The sequence below is a fragment of the Aureobasidium melanogenum genome (assembly GCF_000721775.1).
Source record: "Aureobasidium melanogenum CBS 110374 unplaced genomic scaffold scaffold_1, whole genome shotgun sequence".
In the NCBI taxonomy this organism is placed as follows: Eukaryota; Fungi; Ascomycota; class Dothideomycetes; order Dothideales; family Saccotheciaceae; genus Aureobasidium; species Aureobasidium melanogenum.
This window is the reverse complement of record NW_024470053.1, coordinates 1,626,914-1,643,323: the sequence shown is the minus strand read 5'-3', so window position 1 is coordinate 1,643,323 and position 16,410 is coordinate 1,626,914. Positions and strand designations below refer to the sequence as shown.

At 50.1% G+C, this 16,410-nt stretch overlaps 6 protein-coding genes across 6 annotated transcripts; 1 reads left to right on the top strand and 5 right to left on the bottom strand.

The window, feature by feature from the left end:
• Window positions 1-939: 939 nt before the first annotated feature.
• On the bottom strand, window positions 940-1,971 carry M437DRAFT_17063 (uncharacterized protein; the record flags this gene model as incomplete). The annotated part of the gene is made up of 1 exon (XM_041018886.1): window positions 940-1,971. A coding segment is annotated over one exon (1,032 nt), but the record flags the coding sequence as incomplete, so codon positions are not given.
• An 828-nt stretch (window positions 1,972-2,799) lies between these two features.
• M437DRAFT_37778 (uncharacterized protein) lies at window positions 2,800-3,523 on the top strand (the record flags this gene model as incomplete). The annotated part of the gene is made up of 3 exons (XM_041019708.1): window positions 2,800-2,872; window positions 2,927-3,396; window positions 3,446-3,523. The coding sequence occupies 3 exons, from the start codon at window positions 2,800-2,802 to the stop codon at window positions 3,521-3,523; spliced, it is 621 nt and encodes a 206-aa protein (XP_040884628.1).
• A 436-nt stretch (window positions 3,524-3,959) lies between these two features.
• Window positions 3,960-5,870, bottom strand: M437DRAFT_37658 (general substrate transporter; the record flags this gene model as incomplete). Its single annotated transcript, XM_041019679.1, has 5 exons — window positions 3,960-4,367; window positions 4,427-4,771; window positions 4,899-5,497; window positions 5,559-5,712; window positions 5,763-5,870. The coding sequence occupies 5 exons, from the start codon at window positions 5,868-5,870 to the stop codon at window positions 3,960-3,962; spliced, it is 1,614 nt and encodes a 537-aa protein (XP_040884627.1).
• Window positions 5,871-7,955: 2,085 nt separating this feature from the next.
• On the bottom strand, window positions 7,956-9,811 carry M437DRAFT_36212 (uncharacterized protein; the record flags this gene model as incomplete). Its single annotated transcript, XM_041019403.1, has 2 exons — window positions 7,956-8,266; window positions 8,332-9,811. The coding sequence occupies 2 exons, from the start codon at window positions 9,809-9,811 to the stop codon at window positions 7,956-7,958; spliced, it is 1,791 nt and encodes a 596-aa protein (XP_040884626.1).
• An 855-nt stretch (window positions 9,812-10,666) lies between these two features.
• On the bottom strand, window positions 10,667-11,647 carry M437DRAFT_61995 (ras-related protein-like protein; the record flags this gene model as incomplete). Its single annotated transcript, XM_041024008.1, has 7 exons — window positions 10,667-10,776; window positions 10,830-10,932; window positions 10,988-11,032; window positions 11,089-11,268; window positions 11,329-11,424; window positions 11,507-11,560; window positions 11,618-11,647. 7 exons carry the CDS (start codon window positions 11,645-11,647, stop codon window positions 10,667-10,669), a joined length of 618 nt encoding a protein of 205 aa, XP_040884625.1.
• A 1,030-nt stretch (window positions 11,648-12,677) lies between these two features.
• On the bottom strand, window positions 12,678-14,595 carry M437DRAFT_36734 (uncharacterized protein; the record flags this gene model as incomplete). The annotated part of the gene is made up of 2 exons (XM_041019498.1): window positions 12,678-13,844; window positions 13,897-14,595. The coding sequence occupies 2 exons, from the start codon at window positions 14,593-14,595 to the stop codon at window positions 12,678-12,680; spliced, it is 1,866 nt and encodes a 621-aa protein (XP_040884624.1).
• Between the last annotated feature and the right edge of the window lie 1,815 nt (window positions 14,596-16,410).

The window sequence follows — 16,410 nt, the reverse complement described above, 5'->3', positions numbered from 1 at the left end:
TGGCGACACGTTCTCGATGTCCGCGTCTGCTGCAGCATTGGCTGTGGGGGTAGCAGACTGCTGTTCTCGACCTCTACCGAGGAAGTCGCGAATGTCTGTGTTATTGGGAGGAGGCGTAGCACTTGAAGATTGCGGTTCCCCATTTGGAACGAGACTCGCTCCACTTTGCCTATGCGATCGTCCCTTCCGCGCGAACTGCCTCGAAGTTTGCGATTCGGGAAAGTGAAACCACGCGTCGCGTTCAGGGTCAATTGGTGACACAAAGGGTTTATTAACGAACTGTCGTTGCTGTTTTGGAGGGCTTCGTCTCCTTGGTGCGGCTTCTGGTATCATCTCCAATGGTGTACCTTTTGAGGATTGTTGAGGAGGAAGAGTCATACGATTGGGCACGGGGGAGGATTGAAAGGCTTCAATGCTATCTCGCATTGGTGACATGTGATGTATTGGAGGAGGAAGGTTAGACGGGCCTATCACTCGGCGAGGACCAACACTCTCAGACTTTTCTGATGGAGCGAACATGGGCGACGACTGTCGAGGTGTCGGTAATGCTAAAATGTCTTCCTGTGGACGATGTATACCGAGAGCAGGTGGACTTGCTTCAGGCGTAGAGCTTGACGCTTGTTTGGCTGGCGTCAGAAGTTGTATGTTGACGTTGTTTCTTTTATTACTGTAGGCGTTCATCTTGGCAGTTATCCATGGGTTTGAGACTGCGGCACTTCTGATAGCTTCGGGTTGCTCATCTTCCTCGACAACGTCATTTCTGGGCTGATCTACCGAGTCCATGAACAGGGTGAGATCATCCTCGTCGAGATCATACATGTTGCCCTTTGGTTCGACTCTATTCGATCTTTCTCCTGGTACTGGCGTCGCAAACAGCTCGCGACTGTCGTTGTCAGACCCATGAGCATTTGCAGGTTCTTCTGAGACATCCTTCTCGGGATAGGAGATCAACATCAGTCTTCTGACAGCTTCCACAACTTTGTCAACGTCGCCAAATAGAACATCATCTTTTGCTGGCTCGATGTTTGCATCGTAGCTACCGGGTGGACAAGAGAGTGAGAGATATAGGAAGGCGTCCTTGGCATCACCTAGGGATGACGATTCTTTCAGACTTTCCTTGTAAATTCTGACCAGCTGTTTGGAGATACCTCGGGACGAAGTAAGAGGTCGGTCGTTAACCGAGACGTACTGTCCTAGGCCACTGATCTTCAGAGCATGTGCGTCAGGACGAGGAAGAAATGCTCGTATTGTGAAACCTTCGTACTCGAGTTCGGCCCAAGCGCATTGAGAAGCACAAGGCTTTCCCACGACCTTGAAAGCTGTATCTTCGATTCCACCACCAATCTTTGGTGCATAAGTCCAGTTATCCTTGTCGTTCTTGGCCTTGATAACCTTCAATGACAGCCTTGTAGCTGGTCTGGCAAAGGCATATGATTGCAACAACTGCTTGATCTTTGTCAAAGTCTTGGGCGCAGCCTTCAGGGCGACTTGCTTTCGCACTGGCTGATTTTTCAAGAAGTTGGCAATGCGAACTGTGGTTCCAGGTGGATGAGTGGCACGATCCTGAACTGGATCGTCATTCTGACATATTTTGATAGCAGTAGCAACACTTTCACCCTCAACTCTTGTAGTGATGGTCATTTCATCACTCATCTCCAATGCACTGCTCAAGGCTTCACCTCGAAAACCGAGATAGGTTGAACCTACGAGAGCCAGATCTTTTTCATCCTTGAGTTTGCTGGTACAGTATGGTTTAGCCACAAGTGGTCTATCGGTAGGGGCAATTCCATGGCCATTGTCTTTAACTTGAATTACGTCGAGAGTGTTTGCCGAAATCTCGATAGCGATACTGGATGCTCGCGCGTCGAGAGCGTTATCAATGAGTTCTTTGACCACAGAAACAGGATCCGTCAGAGCTTGACCAGATCGGATGGTGCGTACAGCCGTCTGTGGAAGAGCGTGTATCGACATTGTCATAAGGATTCCATATCTCTTCAATTCACAGTACGAGAGAAGATGGTGTGGCAAAGGAAGACGCGCCGGAACGCGAGGTGATAGCGAACATACTGATTGCCTTATCCGACGCATGCCAAGCCACTTACATATGTCTACAGTGTCACGGTTTCCGTATGTGCAAAGACTTCCTTGTCAAAATACGGATAGCACAGGTGGATTCTCTTAGAGAGTCTACAGTCTTCCTCAAACGGTTTTTCCATCGGTGGATATGTTGGTTCTCGGCGACGAGATCTATATGCCGGAGGGAGCTCCTTTGATAAACTCCGTCAACTCCGACGCTCACGTCATTGCTAAGCTCAAGCTCGTCAACCACGAGGGTAGATATAAGCATTGATCCTGCTTGCACAAAACTCTACCATCCTTCTAAGCTCACTTTATCAACCCTTCTCATCCTAGAGGAATATCCACTCTACCGGCGTAATAGACTTTGTTCCGGCAGATTACGGCTCAACAGAAGCAGCTCAAGCTCGCTCCAAAGAACAGCAAGAACGGAAACAGAAACGAAAACAAGAACGGGCAATAAAAAAGCGTGAACGCAAACGAGTAGAAGGTCTACATAAAGCCAACGCCGACCTCTACTACACTTTACATCCGGAAGAAAGACCACTCGTCGCCCGTCTGACAGGAAACCTACTTGGCTATCCAAAGCAGCCTCCACCAGATTTCGAGCGATCTCCTTCTCCACCATCGGCTTCCGTCTCCTCTGTCGGCAGTACTGTATCTCAAGACCTAAGCGTTTCAAGCAACTTCTCGAGGTCCAATTTAAATCAACCAGATTCAGACATGGCTCTTGCTCCCAAGTTTGCCGGACAGGCTCTTTCAACCAGCCTTGGTTCCAACCACACCCTGGAACTGTGTATGTGGTCTTGATCAGACTGATGATCTGGTTTCACGCTGATGTATGTTACAGTCCTTGATTACGTGTGCCCTTTCTCCAAGAAACAGTTCGACACCTTCTACAAGGAAGTTGCACCCATCATCGAGCAGAAGTACTCGAACAACTTGCAAGTCATCTTCCGCCAGCAGATTCAGCCATGGCACCCTTCATCCACTTTGGTCCACGAGGCGGCCGTAGCAGTCCTGAGAGCCGATCCCTCCAAGTTCTGGCCCTTCTCTGCTGCCCTCTTCGATAAGCAAACCGATTACTTCGATGTCAATGTTGTCAACGAGACCAGAAACCAGACTTACAAGCGCCTTGCAAAGCTTGCCGCTACTGTCGGTCTCGACGAGAGCAAAATCTACAGTCAGCTCGAGATCTCTGACAAGCCTGGTCCAGATGGAAGTTTGAACTCTGGCAACCAGGTGACCAACGATCTGAAGTTACTTATTAAGGCTGGTCGCTTGGTTGGCGTTCACGTCTCGCCTACTTTTATGTTCAATGTAAGCACACATGAAGCAGTTCGATGTAATATACTAATCTATGTCATAGGGACTCAACGAACCAAGCATCTCCAGCAGCTTCACGAAAAAGGATTGGGAGGAGTGGCTGCAGAAAAACGTTGTTTGACTCGAACATCCAAAGCTCTAATGGAGCTCGCCTGTACCTAATCAGAGCCTCGAAACAACGCTACCCTATTGATGCCCCATTGATCTTCAATTGTGTTTCATGTTCATGAAGATGATAGTCCTACTTCTTGACAAGGTCATTCTCACTTCAATTCTGCAACTTGTCGCATGTTAGCAATCTGAAGTGACTTTTTGACAAGTCCCCATACTGTACTCAGCGCGAAATTTGCACCAAGACTAAGCAGATATCAACATTGTCACTTTCATTATGTGTCGTGCGAGCAGACTAGGAAGGAAATGATATGTAATTACTAGAGGGTATAAGTCATGCTGTATGGACATTGCACTTCCGGTGCTGTCAGAGCAAACTTGTGCTCGTGAAGATTATGTCTGCATCATCATATCAATGCATTCTCATCAGCAACGTCGTAAACTCCTTAGACAGTCTCCTTGGGAGCGACTTCATGTGTCTCAGGCTTCTCCTCCTCACTGAGCTTCTTCTCAAGATCCTGACCTCTCTCCAGGCGAGATGTGACTGAGGTCGATGTGCTAGTCTTCCAGGCAGGAGTTCCAATGTAGCGGATGCCGTTAGGGTCCTCGAACATAGCGGTGACCTCCTCAAGCGGTTTTCCGGCCGTTTCAGGAAAGCAACAGAAAACGTGTAGCCACATTGCAACACAGAAGACACCGAAGACGATGTAGGTGTGCCATCTGATGTTGATGAAAGCAGGGGGGACGAAGTATCCAAGAGCGAAGTTGAAGGCCCAGTTCGCAGAGGTTGCAAGAGCAGTGGCTTTGCCACGAACGCGGTTTGGGAAGATTTCTGAAGGGTAGATCCAGGAGACCTAAAGCGAGAATTTATTAGCCGTTGTATCATGAACAAAAATTTATCGGTGATACGTACAGGTCCCCAAGTAGGTGCGTATGATGCAACGAAGAGGTATGAGCAAGCAATGACAGCCTTGGAAGCTGCGCCTGTGACTTCGGTTGAAGCCTCAGGTGTGTTGCCTCCGACACCACCAGGACCAGGGTATGTTCCATGTGCACCGAGAATGCCGGCATTGGCGAACAGCCACAAAGCCATGAACGCAGCTCCGATCAGAAGTAGAGGGCGGCGGCCCACGCGATCGACCAAAAGTAGTCCAGGAACAGTCATAACGACGTTGATGACATACTGGATGGACGAGGAGACGAGAAGGTTGTTTCCTGACAAGCCTGCCATCTGGAATACATAGGTAATATAGTACATCTTTGGTCATAATTAGCGTGGTATTGGTGTAAGGGGATGTTGGTAATGTGTTTTGGGTGTAGGGGGATGTTTGGGGGGTGTTTGGGGGAGATTTGGGAAATCTTTGGGGAAGGTGCGGCCAACTTACCATGACGTTCATGCCAGTCAATTGAGACCAGATTTGCATGAAAACACCGATGATGGTTCTGTTGAGCATTCGAGGACGAATGAGCTCCAGGTAGGAGGCGTTCTTAGCTTCGGACTCGATTTTGATCCATTCTCTGATCTCGTCAAATTCGCGCATAACAAAGGGACTGTCGGGATCGCCGTGACCATGGGTTAGAGCAAGGACTGCGCGAGTCTCTTCCCAGCGATCCTTGGATGCCAACCAGCGGGGAGATTCAGGTAGGAAGATCATGCCGAAGAAGAGCAAGATGGCGGGGATCATTTGGAGGGCCCAAGGAGCGCGGAAGGCACCAGTACCGTTGATGAAAGAACATCCGTAAGAGATGTAGAACATGATCATAATTCCCCAAGTAATTGCCCATTGCTGAGCACCGACGAGCTTTCCTCTCTTGCTTGGAGGAGCGATCTCAGAGATGTAGACAGGAACTTGGGCGGAGCAGATGCCAACACAGAAGCCGTTGATTACACGACCGACGATGAGCATGGCGATGTTCTGAGAAGCGCAGACGATGATGCAGCCAATAACCCAGATGACGGCTCCGACCTGGATTGCGATCTTGCCTATGCGAGACAAGAACAGTCAGAGTCTGTTATCACATGAAGCTTAACGGATGACACTTACGACCGAGGCGATCAGAGAGGTAGCCGGAGCAAAGAGCAGCGAGCCATGAGCCACCAGCCATGGAGGCAGTGATTCCACCTTGGACATCGGCCTTGGGACCAATGCACTGGCCAGCATCATTGAATCCTTGCTGGTTGAAGTAACATTTGTATGGCTGGCAGTGTGTGAGAAACAACGCAGAATGCAAACATCTTTGAGACATACCTGGGTAGCAATGATGGCACTCATCGACGAGATGTCGAAACCGAACAGGCCACCACCGATGACAGCGATGGCAGCGATCAAGTTGACATTTCCAAATTGTTTCACCATCTTATCGGTTGCCCCCAATGGTGAGGGAAATCCAGGTGTCGTTAGTATTTATTGAGAATAGGTTGTTGAGTGAGAAGCACGTGGAACAAAACTCGCAGTCAAAAGAGTAGGAAGCCTCACTATATATCATCTGAGGCAAGAGCATCCTACCTTTTCTCTTTTTAGGTCGTGAGCACGGAAAGTGAATCAACCGGCGCACATGACAACAACTCACGTCGTCCGGAGTAACTGCCAATGCTGTGGAATGCGTGAGCAGATGGATACTCGGGATCCTTCAATCTACACCGCGTTTTCTCATTGGATGGTAGCACCAACACCATTGTCGCGAGAGGTTGCATCCAAGTGTCGATCACCTTTTCCAGTTTTTTCTCCATGGCACAAGTCTCTCTCGAGCCCCACAGCCCACTTCCCTCCACGCTCAATCTCCAGTTCTCCCGACTTTCTCCAGCTCTGCATTCGGCCCTTCTGTGGATAATGCCAGCTTTCGGAAGATTTGACAGCGAGAAGACGACCTCGAGGCATACAACAACCATACGGTGAAGCTCCTCTCGCTCTATCAAGCTCATGCGATCGCACAGTTCGCGACGTCTTGTTGCCCGCGGCTGCAACCCAAGCCAGCCGAGCGGCTGAAATCTTACTTCTCGATATAGAAGCTTCATGCTCACACAAAAGCTTCGATGTAGCAATGGACGTCTGCAAAAACTCAAGTCCATGCGGTTAAAGTCAAGCCAAACACGCGGGAGGCGTCCAGGGCTGCTTGGTGGCTTACGCCGAGCAACAAACACATCCCGACTTCCGGAATCCTCTTCCTGTCAGGCACAACGTTCGAACTCTGTTACTCGTCACCAGCATCCTTCAATGTCTTCAAGACTCTTAAATCCGCCATGTATCTCTTCTATGTATACTTCCCCTCATCCATTTCTCGGACAAGGATCATCCGAGCTATTTCAGGATGTCAGAGTCACCTTACAAACATATTGACTGTCTCAAACCACTACCGCGAGTTGGTTATGATCTGCCCTAACCCGTTCATGCAAACCGGAAGAATTGCTCCATCTCGCTCCATGGAGCCACACCATCAAGATCCACTCACACAGTTGATATAATCTCCTGTGAAGCCCGAAAACAACTTTCTTAACCGAACTAATCTCTTGCAAGAAAAATCCTGCAGCGCACACGTGTACCGAGCAGTACCGTCGCATACTCTATGCCGATCGAAAATCGGTTCGTATCCATGTCACCTTGTAGTACTGGACAAGTATTGCAATACGAAGAAAGTCCCAGCCGTAAGTCTAGGAAGATAAGCAGCCGCTCACAGACTCAGGGATGGGTGGATCCGCAGCAGCTACAACAAAATCTATGAGGCCTTGTCTTTATTCGTTGACATGGCCCAGAAGCTATCAAGTCTCAGGATCCCCTTTCCTTATTTTTCCTTCCTTGGTTGGTTATCTCGTCTGGTGAAACTGCCCTTGTTGACAAACATGCGAGTCTTGTAAAGATGCTGCTACTTCTAGCTTCTTCAGCGCTTAGCCTCTGTTCCAAATCCTGACCTACGACAGGCGATAGCAATGATGCGATCGCTACGCTTCGCAAGCAGATACTAGCACTTGTAGCCAAGACAGCTCTACAACCAGAAACACATTACCGACACTCGCTTCCACCAATACCACGCTAATTATGGCTCTAGATGTATTGTTTCCATAAGTCTTCCGTATGGCAGGTCGGTAGGAAACAGCCTCCTCGTCCCTCATCTCCTCATCTAGCCATTGTGTCATCAACGTCCTTATGATTGCTCCTAGACTATTCTCTGTCGACATGTCTTATCTATTGCAAATCATACCTTGACACTGCTTTAAGACCAGTGAGCTGATTATGAGATGCGAATCATGATAGACTTGCCTAGTGACTGCTACGCGACTACATTAGTGACAGGCGACCAAGAAATGTTTCAACCGACAAGTCATGGCAAATAAACGCGACTCACTCGTCCTCAGCACCAACCAGATCATGAAAAAACCATGCATTAGCCCAATGCTCTAATTATCTACAACAACATTACACCTTCCCATCCATCCACTTTATCACTTACACCATCATAGCCTTTTGCCTCTGTCGAGCTCTAAGTTGTTGCTGCCTCTGTTTCCTACCTCTCCTCGCCTTAGCAAGATGGAATCTCGCCGCCCAAGTCTTGACAGTCCTGTACCCAACACCACCTCCAATCAACATCATAAAGACAAGGGTCGTTGGTACAGCAATGTACCAGAAGTAGGCGTCCGAGTGTCTGATGCCTTCAAAGTGTTGGAAGTTCATACCGAAATAACCGCAGAGGAAGGTCAGGGGTGCGAAGAAGACGGTTACGAGGGCGATGATGGACATGTTTGTGTTTGTGCGAGCACCTGTGGGAAAGTTAGGGATCTTGATTCTTGTTGATTGTGACAAAGTCGCTTGAGGGAGAACTTACCGATAGTGTTGAACATAAGCGATGACAAGTTATTAGCCGATGCATCCATCTGTTCAAGCGACTGAATAATGGTAATGCAATGATCCAGCACATCTCCCAAGTATACATGAGCCAAAGCACTCACAACCACACTTGTAGGCGATTGAGTATATAGCCTTTTGGGTTGTGGTCTTCGGTGTTCGTTCTTCTTTTTCCGTGGCGTCGACTCTAGATCCCACATTGCTTCCGGAGGATAAGGCTCCGTTGATTTGTGGTCTCGAAGCGAATTGACAAGATTGATGATGGGCTTGAACAGGTTTTGCAGCATGTCAATCTCTTCAGTGAAAATATGGAGGGCTTTGGAAGTGTTCATTGACGGGTTGGTCAGCACATCAATTTGCAGATCTTTTCTGGCTTTGTTGTAGGCTTCCTTGACAGGAATGGCCAAGTCGACAATGGCATCGATGACGGCCTGCAATACCAGTGATGCATCTGCGCTACGACGCAACATTGTTGCCGGACTGTTCAATCGTTCCAGGATGGGCTCTTCGATATCGGCGCCAGAATGTTCGAAGAATGAGATGACAGTATTGTCAGAAAGTAGGAAAATCGCGACCTGCTCTACACTGACGACGAGATTCTCCTCGAATAGGGCAGAGTGCTTTTCCATGAACAGAGTGTGCTCAGGATTCTGCATACTCTCATAACGATGGAGCGTTCTGATGTTCTGTAGTGGTGCACCATCCCTTGTTGAACTGTGTGCTCGGATCATATCTCCCATCTTGTCCAGTCCTTCGGGATCACGATATTTAGGCAGGTCATGTGAAGACTGGGCCCTCTTCGACCTCTTGAAAGGCTTCTTCCAGAAAGGCACACGTTCACGTTCTGGATAGTGGTCATTTGATCCGTCAATGTCGTCGTACGAAATCGCCTTGTCATCGTCAGAACAATCACAGTCCTCGGAGTCAGAATGCGAGTGTATGCGAACGAGCTTTTGCAGTGTCAACACCACAAACGCATGATCAGAGTACCAGTCACACTTGGTGCGAGTGCGTGTGTGAATCAAATCCTCGATAGCCAGTCTGTGCAGTCCATAGTGCTGTCCAAGAATTTTGATGACATCCCAACTTAAGCCATTGACCGAGATCCAGCGGCAAGGCAAGTGAGGCGGTCTCTTCTCAGTCAAAATCTCTTCGAGAGAATTGTTCTCAACTTGCACTGTTTCGAGCTGCTCTGCGCCAAAGTCCGCGACCAAGATGTCGCATCGCGCACGCAAAGCTTCCAGGTGCGGACTCACTCTTTCGGCATCAGTATCAATTCCAGGTTCAGCACCAGGTTGCCAGTTAGGTCGAGTAGGTTCATGATAAGTTTTGACTGTATTGGATCTGGACAATCGTCTATGGCGTGTGGTCTCGTTCGATTCAAATGACGCTCCCGATGCGACACTTCCAAATCGTTGTTGGCGACCAGGAAGAATCTCTGGACTGCGAGGAACTGCCATAGAATTTCGTCCGACTGGTTCTGATTCCTGAAAAGTTACTCTATCCGTCCCGCTGGGCGATTGAAAATCTCTGACTGTGGTGTTGTCCATCCTGACCTCGGCTGCGAAATACGAATCGCGTTATTTTTTTTTTGTTTTGTTGAGGGACTATGGCGATGGCATCTGGAGGCAGGCTGGTACTCCTAGGAACTCGACCAACAGTCGCGACATCAAAAAGGCTTTTGGTCGTGCGGCCAGGACCATTTATATTGCCAAGAGATATCCAAGAGGTGGGTGCAGGAAATCAAGATGCTTGGTCGAGGGATGCAAGGAACGGGGATGTCACTGGTCGCTCGCGGACAAGGAACGTTTAATTTGTGGGGCAAGGTATCGAGATTGTATGACATCGTTACGAGCGCCTATCGTGCGTAACAAAGCGATCGTGGAGAGATGAGCATCAGCACAGGAAGAGAACATTCACAATTGATGGTAAAGAGAGCTCGAAGGAGAGTGACAGTATATGCCGAAGTGATATCAAATCGAATCCTATGGAAGACAATCCGACAACGAGTCATAAGATCTAGGGCATAGCAGACTACCTAGTCACTGCATGACGTTGCCGAGGCATCAAATCGACTTCGCGCCATCAGTCATCGGAAGAGAACCTGTATACATAGAACTAGGTGGTGTATTATAGGTATATATACTATATTCACACCGCAGGTACCGACGAATGAAGCAGTCAGTGCACGAGGAAATGAGACAGAGCCCCTGGTTATAGAGTGTTTGAGGCCATCCCACATGCAAAAATAGAAACGCCTGTGGTAGAACGAATGGCATGAAGGAAACGAAAATCGACAACGCTAAGATAAGTGTTTAACAAGCGCAACCGTCACGCTCGTTGTCGAGGTTGATGGGGATTGTTTCGGGGTAGTCTGCGTTGAAGTCGCCACTCTCTTCTTGGGCCAGAGCATTACGGGCAATCACTGAAATATGTTAGTACTGTGCAAGTTGCGACAAGATTTCGGGAATGGGTTACCCTCGAAGGCTTGCTCGACATTGATGGCTTCCTTGGCACTGGTCTCGAAGTATGGGATACCGCCCTTGGATTGACAGAATGCCATGGCACGTTTCGATGAGACCTTTGTATCACAGTCAGTCCGTATACATCTCACTTTCGAATTACATATGACGAACCATGCGCTTGCTCTCCTCCACATCCACCTTGTTGCCGAGCACGACCTGCTGCCTGTTAGCGTCGTCTTTGATCAAGACTTGCACATGAAGTGGTAACTCACGAATGGGAAGCTCTCAGGGTCCATAGGGCTGGCTTGGATCAGGAACTCGTCTCTCCAGCTATCGAGGGTGTCGAAACTCTTGGAGTTGTTGACATCGTAGACGAGCACACAGCAGTCGGCACCACGATAGAAAGCGACACCGAGCGATTGGAATCTCTCCTGACCAGCAGTATCCCAGAGCTAGCGATTGTGTTAGATGGACTGGGGTAGACGAGTTCTGTAGAGAAATGGCTTGCGCACCTGCATGGTGACTAGTCGGTCGTCGACCAGAACTTCTTTTGTGAGGAAGTCTGCGCCGATAGTGGCCTTGTAACTAGCACTGAACTTCTTGTTGACCTGAGAGCATCACGTCCATCAGTCTCATTGTTCCTTGCTCTTAATCTTGCTGCTCGGTACAGTCGATGGAGGGGTATCGTACATATTGGTTCATCAAACTGGTCTTGCCGACACCGCTATCGCCGAGGATAATGACCTATTGGCTATTAGAACACCACGCGACACTAAATTCTCGACTCCATCGAGAGCAGACCTTCAATAGCTTCTTGCGCGAGGAAGACATGTTGTGCGATGGGGCGCCTTGCGCGAGTGAGGTGTGCTCGAGATTGTGGTGCTTCGGGCTGCGAGCGGTGATGGTGTTTATCGCAGGTGAAGTGTTGAGCAAATGAACGCGTAGTGAAAGGCGGTGAACGATTCGATAGAGTGTTGTTGTTTATCAGGATGAGTGCAGGTGGTCACGGCGGTCGAGGTCTCGAAGCCTCAATGACGAGTTGCCGCACGGGACCAAGCCTTTCTATCTCGCTTTGTTATTGGCGCGACCCTGTCACCAATATCAACCTCTCTGAGGCTCTCTCACACCTGACTCCCAGGTCATGCACCACTCTTAGTGTAATGAATCAGATGACTCGAATCTGCTAGTATCTGTGGATAGGTCTTAAGTTGTACCTGGGCTCGATGCATATCGCTAGGACAGAAACATGACAATTTAACCAAAGCTTCGTTGTTTCACACTACTCCAGCTGCTCCTACCAAACTCGAGATACGCAGTTTCAATACCATCACCATCATTTGACCGACTTCTGACAACTATCTCAAGGTATCATCCTCCAGAACTGTCCTAAAACGACAATGATAATCTTTCTGAACATGGTGAGCATCTTTCTCCAACCGTCAGGTCACTGATTGATAGAACTACTATGCAGAGAAATGCACAGTTGCTTTCTGATCAGGACGTTGGACGTTGGCCATGGAGATGCACTAAAATCACGTCTTTCCATGGACACTACTCCAATTCAAAAAGCATCGTGCATTCATACAGCCACATTATCACAGTCCTCGGCGCACAGAAAAGGCGATAATGATGTAAAAGGTAAGTAGCATTTGATGTGTGTGTACGCGCTATGCATGTAGTCTGGTAAAGCAAAATGAGAGACGACCAGCTCAGAAACTTGTAAAAGGAACGCTTGCTTGCCCAAGAGATCTTGCGGATGTGTGGTTGAGAATCAAAACTCCCCTGCCCAACATGTACTCCAAATGCCCAATGCAATAGAAAAAAAAAAACATACGAAATTGGTCAGGTGACCGCTAGTAGCTCAACGCTTCCTCTTCTTGTTCTTGTCAGGAAGGGCAGGCGCAAGGAACTCGCCAGTACCACCAGCGGCAGTAATCGGGACAGCATCGTAAGCGTCGTAAGCCAGCTCAGTCTTCTTAACCGGCACGCCCATATGACGACCATAGCGTCCCTTGCGACCATTGCCCTCGTCTTCGCTGACACATCCTTCGATGCCAATGCCGGCATCCTTACAGCGTCCGCAGGGACGTTGACGGTCGCAACCTTTCTTGCTCTTGCGGCATCTCTGGCAACGTGGCTTGGTTGATAGATCTTCCTCGTCAGCGCCGAGCTGATGCTGGAAGTTGATAGTGGAAGCAGCCGACGTCTTACGAGACTGCGATGGAAGAGAGGCTGGCGAGATCGGCACTTTGGCCGAAGACGAGGTCGAGTTCGACTTTGGTTTGGACTTGACCGGTCCAGGACCACGGCTCTTGCCGGTTTTGGTGCCATTAATAGAAGACACACTGTCGCGAGGCTTGCCATTAGGCAGACCCTTTGCCTTGGACATGGCGCGAGCGACGTGAACGCCATTTTCATCATACTCTGGGACATCGCTATCGACCTCAGAGTAATCGTCCCCACTGGACTGAATGCTGTCAGTGCTTGGAAGTACATCGTCAAGCACGCGCTGCTTCTTCCTGCGCGGCCCAGCGACATGCGAAGCAGGCTGCTGAGGCTTAGAGGGTTCCTCATCGACAGCGTCACTTTCCTCGCCAGCCGAGGAAGCAGCATCTGCCTTGCCACTTAGGCCGTCATCCATAGTCGAGGTTGAGGTACGGCCGTGGGAGAAGTTGGAAGCATCACCGAGGCGCATGAGCTGCAGAGCGACATCTTCGTCCGAGATGACACTGGCGTTGGTGGGCTCAGGAGTTGGCAAGATGGCGCCACCTCCAACAGACGAGCGAGGCTGGAAGGTGGGTACAGGACGACTGCGGAAAGTCGTGTTGTTGTATGGGGTCTGCATGTTGCCATAGTATCCAGTGTAGCTCTGGGGTGACGGAAGAGGCTGCTGGTAGGTGACGTTGCGTTGGTTGGACCAAGAGAAGGGAGACGCAACGATGTCGCCATTAGCAGGGCGTCGCTGGGGGGAGATGGACGAGATGGAGTTCGCCGCTGGCACCTGAGGAGGCACAAAGAGAGGAAGTTCCTGGGACAAGGTTAGACCAGACATGGGACCACAGCGGAGCCCTAGCGCATACCGAGCTGTCAAACTTAGCCCGCTTCCTCCTGCCACCCTCGACAATGTTCTCGACACTGATCTCTGCACTCGCATGAGGCTCGATCTTGGAGCGACGACTGTGCGCACCATCACTGTCATAATCAGTGTCACCAGCATACATATCATCATACAAGCTCTCTTTGTCCTTGGACCGGAAGCCGCTGCGAGATTGTGGCTTGGACATGCTGCGATGGCTACGGTTTGATTGAGGAGAGAGGCTTCTTCCAGGAGCTGCGCGCGACGCAGGACGAGAGTTGCGCGATGGCGGGCGCATGTCAATTGGAGCAGCCAACTTGGGCTTGCGAGGAGACGTCGTAGCCGAACGGATCTGACTAGTAGCAGCTGCCACAGCTGGATCAGGAGCAGTCATACGTACGTAGACGACCATGTTGTGCTCGAAGTTCTCAAAGGTCGCGATTAGGATGCGCCCTTCCTTGTCCTGAAAGCTGACACCCGGTCCCTCGTACAGGCCATAGAAATTGCGCACCGTTGTGATGATCGAGTCCGTAGTGTCATGGGGAGAGATCATGACGCGCATGGGAAGACGAGCACGGTGCTCACGGTTCTGACCTTCTGGTAGGAGAAGTTCAAAAGTGACATGCTTCTGCTGCTTTGTGCGTGAGGAGCGAGGAGGATCAGCATACGTTCGTGGGGCAGCATCAGCTGCACCATCATACATATGGTCGTGATATTGAGGTGTTTGCGACGTTAAGGAATGTCGAGTCGAGTGCTGACGGCTCGATGGTCTGCCCTCGCTGGCGACGGTAGCCCGAGGTGCATCTCTTGCCAAGAGGTCACCAACGTCCATAATTGATGCTTCTTTTGGTTGTTGTGGGCTTTTTAGATGTAGACAAGGCTCTTGCTGGCACTGGGAGAGGTGTGTGGGAAGATATGCGGGTGTCGTGGTGGTGACGTTGTCGTCGGCGCAACGGGATGGGAAGGGACGTGGAAGAGCTGGAATAGCGGTTTGGTCAGCGCTTGATTTCTCGATTGGCCTTTGACATGAGTGGAACAGAAGAGATGGTGCATCATGGGGTTAGATAGCGCTGGCGTAAAGACATTGATGGCGGTTGGGACTGGGCGGGCGCTGGGGAGCCGCCTGAGAGGGTCAACGACGAACCGATTCGAGCGCTTTCAGCAAGCAACCACCGTGGCTGCTGTTCAGCCTTGGATCAAGAAACGTTGGCGATCCCTTGTATACGTCTGGTGGACAGGATGTCTGTTCGTTATCTGTACGCTTGAGCGCTCACCCCAAGAGTGGTGGGCGATGGTGAAGAGCCGGGATTGCAGCGAGCAATGGCCGACGACTCGAGAGACGAGAGCGCAACAAGATGCGAGATGAGAAAGATACAATGAGATGATAGCAGACAACCAGGTTTGGGACAGAAGAAGAAGGTTGTGAGGTGGGGGAAGTCGTCTTGGAGCGCAGTGCGAAAGCTACTGGGTTGTCCCTCTCAGCCCAGGCGGAGAATCCGGCCCACTAACACATCACGCCCACATTCATCATGCGAAACACCTTTTGTTTCTCTTTTACAATTGACACTGTTGTGATCGCATTGAATCAAGAATGCTAGAACAACTTGAATTTTGTTCAAAAATCATCATTTGGCTGCCCTGGCCGTCTATCCATTTACACAGCCGCAGCCGGTCTGGCTTCCATATCAGGATACTGCTATCAAGATTGCTCTGTTGAGAGAAGCAGATCCAAGCAGCCTGGTTCCTCCTGCACAGCATGCCTCACCTGAATACATGGCAGGCTCGACTCTGTCTGTCTATAGGTTCGTCAACAGCGCTGCTCTGTGGGCGGCTTGTGGAAGCCAATTAGAGGCTTTGCGCTTGCCCACGTCTAGTTCCGCTTGTGCCATATAAGAGCGGTGTCTGACTCTTGGACGGCCGAATCGCCCTGCTCTTTCGAGTCTGTCTGCCATCTTTGTCAAACTGCGTGCTTGTGTTCGAGTCTGTCATCCAATCTGTGCTACGCAAGCGCATACCAGTATCTCCCAAACTGCTTTCCGCGCAATGCACTCGTACACCGATACAATGACCTCAAAGGCCCAGTTCATGTAGACGCGCATAACACAAGCATATAGCGCTGCAGATCCGCTCGCTCGCATTGCTCTCCTCCTAAGTGCTTGATAACGCACCGCCCACTCTGAACGTCGCTTCTTTGCACTGCTTCCCCCCGAGGCGCTAAGCCGTGCAACTAATCCACTTAATCGCGAACACCGACTTATTCGATTCCTTTCGAATGCGACGGATCTGCCAAGCCGTGTGGAATGCGCGCAGAAGCAATGTGTGGTCCGAGTTGCAATATACGGTGGAGCTAACACCTCACCTTCAGGATGGGTCTGTGTCAGATCGCCTATAAGGGCTTCCAGGCAGACCGCCTACGAACGATGAGACTGAAACATCCTTGGTGCGGCAGCGAAAATCAATGACAAGCAGGTGACGAGAACGACTTTGCGCCTGACATCTTGTGCGTGGTTTGTGGGCG